General features: G+C 41.1%; 1 protein-coding gene across 2 annotated transcripts in view; it reads right to left on the minus strand.

Annotated features, from left to right (window-relative positions):
- Nucleotides 1–827: 827 nt before the first annotated feature.
- The window catches only part of LOC119486357 (interferon-induced GTP-binding protein Mx-like), a 6266-nt gene continuing 976 nt past the window's right edge, over nt 828–6117 (minus strand). The window contains exons 2-12 of one of the 2 annotated variants that reach the window (XM_037766429.1): nt 5771–5908; nt 5524–5678; nt 4476–4614; nt 4179–4377; nt 3983–4061; nt 3719–3901; nt 2998–3139; nt 2124–2282; nt 1925–2001; nt 1582–1839; nt 828–1484 (exon numbers count right to left, since the gene is read on the minus strand). In XM_037766429.1, the coding sequence (XP_037622357.1) occupies nt 1260–1484; nt 1582–1839; nt 1925–2001; nt 2124–2282; nt 2998–3139; nt 3719–3901; nt 3983–4061; nt 4179–4377; nt 4476–4614; nt 5524–5678; nt 5771–5908 (1754 nt within the window). In that variant the 3' untranslated portion in view covers nt 828–1259. The remainder of the gene's footprint in view (nt 1485–1581; nt 1840–1924; nt 2002–2123; nt 2283–2997; nt 3140–3718; nt 3902–3982; nt 4062–4178; nt 4378–4475; nt 4615–5523; nt 5679–5770; nt 5909–6117) is intronic. The other variant, XM_037766438.1, reaches the window with a different exon arrangement.

Genomic DNA, 6117 nt, shown 5'->3' on the forward strand with positions numbered 1-6117 from the left:
TCCGACTTTTTCCTGACTTTATTTTTCAGACTTTTTTCAGACTTTTTTTCAGACTTTTGTCAGACTTTTTTTCAGACTTTTTCCTGACTTTATTTTTCCGACTTTTTTTCCGACTTTTTTTTCTGACTGTTTTTTTCTGACTTTTTTCAGATTTATTTTTCAGACTTTTTACTGACTTTATTTTTCCGACTTTTTTTTCCGACTCTTTTTTCCGACTTTTTCCTGCGACTTTTTTTTCCGACTCTTTTTTTCCGACTTTTATATCCGACTTTTTTTCCGACTTTCTTTTTCCGACTTTTTCCTGACTTTATTTTTCTGACTTTTTTTCTGACTTTTTTTTCTGACTGTTTTTTTCAGACTTTTTTTCAGACTTTTGTCAGACTTTTTTTCAGACTTTTTCCTGGCTTTATTTTTCAGACTTTTTTTCAGACTTTTTTTTCTGACTTTTTTCAGATTTATTTTTCAGACTTTTTACTGACTTTATTTTTCAGACTTTTTTTCAGACTTTTTTTTCTGACTGTTTTTTTCAGACTTTTTTTCAGACTTTATTTTTCAGACTTTTGTCAGACTTTTTTTCAGACTTTTTTTTCAGACTTTTTTCAAATTGTTTTTTCAGACTTTTTCCTGCGACTTTTTTCCTGCGACTTTTTTTTCCGACTCTTTTTTTCCGACGTTTATATCCGACTTTTTTTCCGACTTTCTTTTTCCGACTTTTTCCTGACATTATTTTTCTGACTTTTTTTTCTGACTTTTTTTTCTGACTTTTCCTGACTTGAATTTGGTAGATTGACTAGTCTTACCTTTAAAAGCAAGTTGGAATAGCAAAATTAGACAAAGTTTTTTTATTTATTCAAACAAGTATATTTAAACAAATATGAAAAAGATGCAGTTCAAAAAGTCATTCATTTCCCGTTTGATTAAAGTGGTCCAGCGATTAAATAGACAAGGCATCAAAGTATTGGCACGTTAATAATCTAATCTGGGGATTATATGTCATAAAATTCTTTGGCAGGAATTAAACTTGGGATATCTCGGAAACATGGCACGTGATTTATACAGTGTGCTACTATGATCTATTTTTTGCCGTATGAAATAACAGGCATTTTCTTTTCATTTCTTTTCTTTTGGAGTGACAAGAAGAGTACATACATATTACAGTACAATGTAAAAAAAATAATAGTATAGCAATCCTTCAACCACATTGTATTTGACAAATGAAAGAAGTACAGTAGACTCATCCTGTTAGGCCTTGACCTCCTCTAGAACTCCACCAGGTATTTGCGGGCCCTCATGAGGCGCTTAAGGCGACTCTGCAAACCGGCCCTCTTGCTGCCAATGTCACAGTCCTCTTTCAGCAGGAACTCCATATTTTCCTTGTCCTGAAGCATCTGCAGCATCTCCCTCTGCAGCTGGACTGCAGACTCCTGCAACATCTGGTAGCGGATCACCAGCGGGATCTGGTCAGCGAGACGCTGGCTGGCAATCTGGAGGAGGAAAAATAAAATAAAAGTTTGACAAATGAGGGCAGAACGAGGGTCTAAAAACCCTGCTGTCGTTGTCTTTGTCTGCATTAAAACCTACTTTGTAATATGATTTAAGGTGCAACATCAGCTCCTGAAGTGTTGCATGATTATCCATGTGGTACACAACACTCTTTTCTTTGTAATGTTTTGTGCCTTTCTGTTTGTCTTCCTCCTCATCATCCTCTTTCTTCCTGTCACTCAGACTGCTGCTATAGGTTCTGTCCTGAGAGTAGACAATCAGCTCCATCTTGAACTGGGTTCTCAGCATGAATTCGGCGGTGGACTCCTTGTCCTGCTTGATATTTTCGATCTTTGCCTAGAAAATACGATTCTGGTCAGTCTGAGCACAGCCAGAAAAACGATGCAAACTACATTTAGAGACGCTCGTAGAAGATGGCTACCTTGGCTGTTTTAATGAGGTTAGGAAATCCAATGAAGCTACTTTGTGCCAGCTGTATGAACACCTTCCTTACAGCATCTGGAAGAAATGGAAATAAGATACAGCAGCTTGATCTCCACAACTGGTGGCTGCACGGTAAGAAAAGACTAATAAAGAAAAACATATTAATGGATAAATCTGTCATGTATTCAATCATATACCTGCTATATCCTTGAGTTTCTTGACAGCTGGTTCTTCCAGCTGTTTGATCTGCTCCTTGACCATGACCTCAAAGGTCTTGTAGTTGATGAAGCCTGGCAGTTCTCTTCCACGGTACTTCTCTTCATATCCCTCCACCTCTCTCTCAATCTTCTTGTTAACTGCAACACAAAAATGTACATGTCAGAGTCCTTCTGATGGACCGCTGTAGACCAGATCGAAATCAGTGCTCTGGTGTGGTCCGGTACTCACTGGTACGCCCTACCGACACTTCTACATTTTACCGCTTGGCGTAACGTGACTTCTTTTTGCATACCAGAACTTCTCACAAGCTGCCGGTACTCTTTGCCCTCTCCATATCAGGTTCTCTGTGAAACTTATAATGGAGATTCATAACAGCGCAGCGCCGTATGAACATAAAAACTATGTGAAGAGCATCTGGACGAGTCGACGCACGGGAAAGGGGAGAGGGGTGGGGGGTGAGAACGAGGGTGCTGTAGAAGCATCCTGACTGGGCCACTGCTCCTAAAACCTGAATGAATGGCTCACACACCTCAGCTCTGCATGTAGACCTGCCTGTCTGTCTGGCTGCTGTTGATTCCAGCCTATAGACATCCTATAATATATTATACAAACACACCACCTTAACCCTATAATGTTCCATTTGAATATTACTGGGGTATTATAGGCCTACTATAGAAGATGCATAGCCCAAGTCTCACAACTGATTATGACTGACACAGTATAACATGCTTAAAGAAATAATGAATAAATAGAAATAAGAAAGGGGCCGATACACACGCCAACATGCGAATAAAGTTTGTACCGGCACTTGTCTTTTTCCACTTCAAGCACTGATTGAAATGATGCACTCACAGTTTCCTCCTGAATAATCCAGGTGGGCGTTCCACTTCCCAAACTCTCTCCTGAGCGTAGAAAACACATTGAGCTTGTCTCCACACTTGAGCTCCTCTCCCGCAGTCAGACTGATGGCATCCTGAGTGAAGGCTGTCACTTTCTGCAGCACACACACGTGACAGAAGCAGCTGGTTTACAGGTGTTTCATGTTTATTTAAAGGAACAGTGTGTAACATTCGGGGGATCTATTAGCAGAAATGGAATATAATATTCGTAACTATGTTTTCATTAGTGTATAATCAGCTGAAACTAAGAATCATTGTGTTTTCATTAGCTTAGAATGAGCCCTTCATATCTACATAGAGAGAAGGTCCTCTTCACAGTATCCACCATGTTTCTACAGCAGCTCAGAACAGACAAACCAAACACTGGCTCTAGAGAGAGCTTGAAGGCCAAAGTAGTTCTCCAAGACGCTTGTGAAACTGTGGTAACGTGAGACGCAGAGTGCAAAACCATCTGACTTCCGTTGCTCTTAAAGTAGTGTTATTATGGTAAGGATGGCCTCTGAGCGAGGCGAACAGCGTTACCACGGTTCTGCACTCGGCGCCTCGCGTTACCACAGTCTTGGAAAGGGAGTAGTGAGCGGATGGGCACTCAGTTGGTTGCAATCTGCAACCACACCACTAGATGCAGCCAAATCCTACACACTGTCCCTTTAACAAATATTCTAAACTCATACGTGGTGGTGAGCGTTTGTCTTTGTAGTCAGGTGAATGTTATGTAGAGTGAGGGAGCTCACATCAATGAGGAAGAAGAGTCTCTCAGCGGCGTCAGACGGGGGTCCAGTGCCATATCTCTCCAGCTCTGCTTGGGTCTGTGCTAGTTTCTCTTCTATCTGCTCTTCCAGCCGAGGCAGAGATTTCTGTAAATCACACATGGGTCAAAACTTCAAAACCTAAAGAAACGTATCCTAAACGGTTCATTTGATGGAGTAAAAATTCACCTCGATGTGATGCACCAGCTCAAGTGTGAGTTTCTCAGCCAGTTTAGGAACAGTGGCATGGCCTTCATCGTAGAGAGTGCTACAGCAAGAATAAGAAGCTACTGTGAGTGCATACTACAGGTACAAATGCAAATCACAGCTCTAATATTTCACCTTGAAAATATTCATTACAATATCCCAAAAAGAATGAACTTACTGGAAATGCACATGGCCATTGAAGAAGTCTTTCTCTCTTTCTATTGCTTCAGTCAGAGACACATTGTCTGTGATCTCCTTCTGACCCCTGCACCTGACGATCATGTAGCCCTTCTTCAGGTGGATGACCTCATTACGGACAATTTCAACCACCGTGTCTTCTGTGCCTTTGTCCACCAGGTCAGGCTTGGTCAAGATACCTGAAAGAGAGAGAGTAGGACAAACAGACAGTGAACTGTCGAAAAGTCAAGTAACTTGTCCAAGTGGTCCTTTATTAAAAATCAGCTCCTCTATTTACCCAAAGTCCTCTCTCCTTCAGGATCCTCCTCCTGGGCCATCTTCAGAGCCTCTGTGGTTGCTATGTCCACGTTGCATGGAACAACCACCAAGCTGATGGTTTCTTGTTTTGTGATGAACTTGTGGATCAGTCTCTTTATCTGAAAGTATTAAATCATATTGTTCATTAAGTTATAAGATGAAGAATTACCAAAATCACTGTCACCTCAGTCTATAATGAGTGATAACAGGACTGAAAGTCTGTAGCCTTGCTGCTAGCGGCCCCTGGGAGGCTGTGAAGGCATGAGAGTGTTCAGAGACTTTCATGGCAGTCTTGTATACTTTTTGGACTGAGGGGTCTTGCTAGTTGAAAAAATATGGAAACTCATTCAAGACATCTTGTGTAGGCTCGGGAAACACAGGCCCCAGTCTTTCTGGGTTTTTTTTGTAGATTTCAATCCTGGTTAATCTGGATAATCCACAGACTCAGGCTGTTCTCGTACATTCGTAACTATACCTACCAAAAGTAATGCGCTGTAATTTGTATATATCCCACAAAATCAATTCGATTGTAATCCACTTAATTGTGAACCAGGAAGTATAAAGAGCGACAAACACCGCATAGGGAGGAGGTCGGGGGGGATGAGTGAGTCAAAGAAACCCGGACTTACTCCCAGGAGAAACCAGAAGATGTCTGTCTGAAGACGAAGACCGGTCAAAGATGATTTATTAGTCACATAACTTCCGTACTTAAGTTACGCCACTTCCTGAGTTATTTGAACCCAAACCACCATCTCTTTCTAAACCTAACTAAGAAGTTGTGTTGCCTAAACATAACCAAGTTGTTTCCTGTGAAGACAGAAGTTTATTTTGAAAAGACTGGAGCAGAAATTGACACGCGTGTCACGTGTTGCTGGACATTCGTAGGAAAACGCACAAAATATGAGGAATAGCTTTTTGTAAGATATCGTATGAAGCCAATATATTTTTCTTTGGAACAACTTTCTACCAAAGAAGTTGTTCCTATGAAACTATTGACAATGTGTTTTGGAGACACTGAACTAGCATACCTGCTCTCCAATGTTCTCAGGTTGATCCTTTACAGCCACCCTGGTGATGCCGGGCAGGTCAATGAGCGTCAGGTCTGGAACATCAGGAGAGGCGATCTCCAGACTGATGAGGTCATCACTGATCCCCACCCCGTCCCCGGCTAGTGTTTTCTGAGCTGCAGAGAGAGGACACGATGTTTGATGATTACAGGATGGAAGTTCTTATCACAAACAATCAGTACTTATTTAAGAGTTGTGTATACTGTACCTTCTCTGATCTTCTTCTCCACATCTGCAGGCTCTTCCAGCTCTTCCTCATAGTCCTTGTAGCTTATCTTCCCGTACCACTCCTCTCCTCCTCGCCTTCTCTTCATCTTCAGTTCGAGAGGACATCTTGTCACGATGCCTGAATTAATGAAGAGTGAATAATGATGAGGGGAAAATGTAAAATCCAGTGTGCTTGGTGAAATTAAAAGCAGTAGGATATCTTAGAAAACACGGATATCATCTTTATAAAAGTGGGATCAATACTGAATCTTCAAAATATGTTCAAGGCATAATACATTATGCTGGAGAAGGCGAACACCACTGCCAACATTTGCACCTGAAAATACA

Source organism: Sebastes umbrosus, chromosome 1 (assembly GCF_015220745.1).
Source record: "Sebastes umbrosus isolate fSebUmb1 chromosome 1, fSebUmb1.pri, whole genome shotgun sequence".
NCBI lineage: Eukaryota > Metazoa > Chordata > Actinopteri > Perciformes > Sebastidae > Sebastes > Sebastes umbrosus.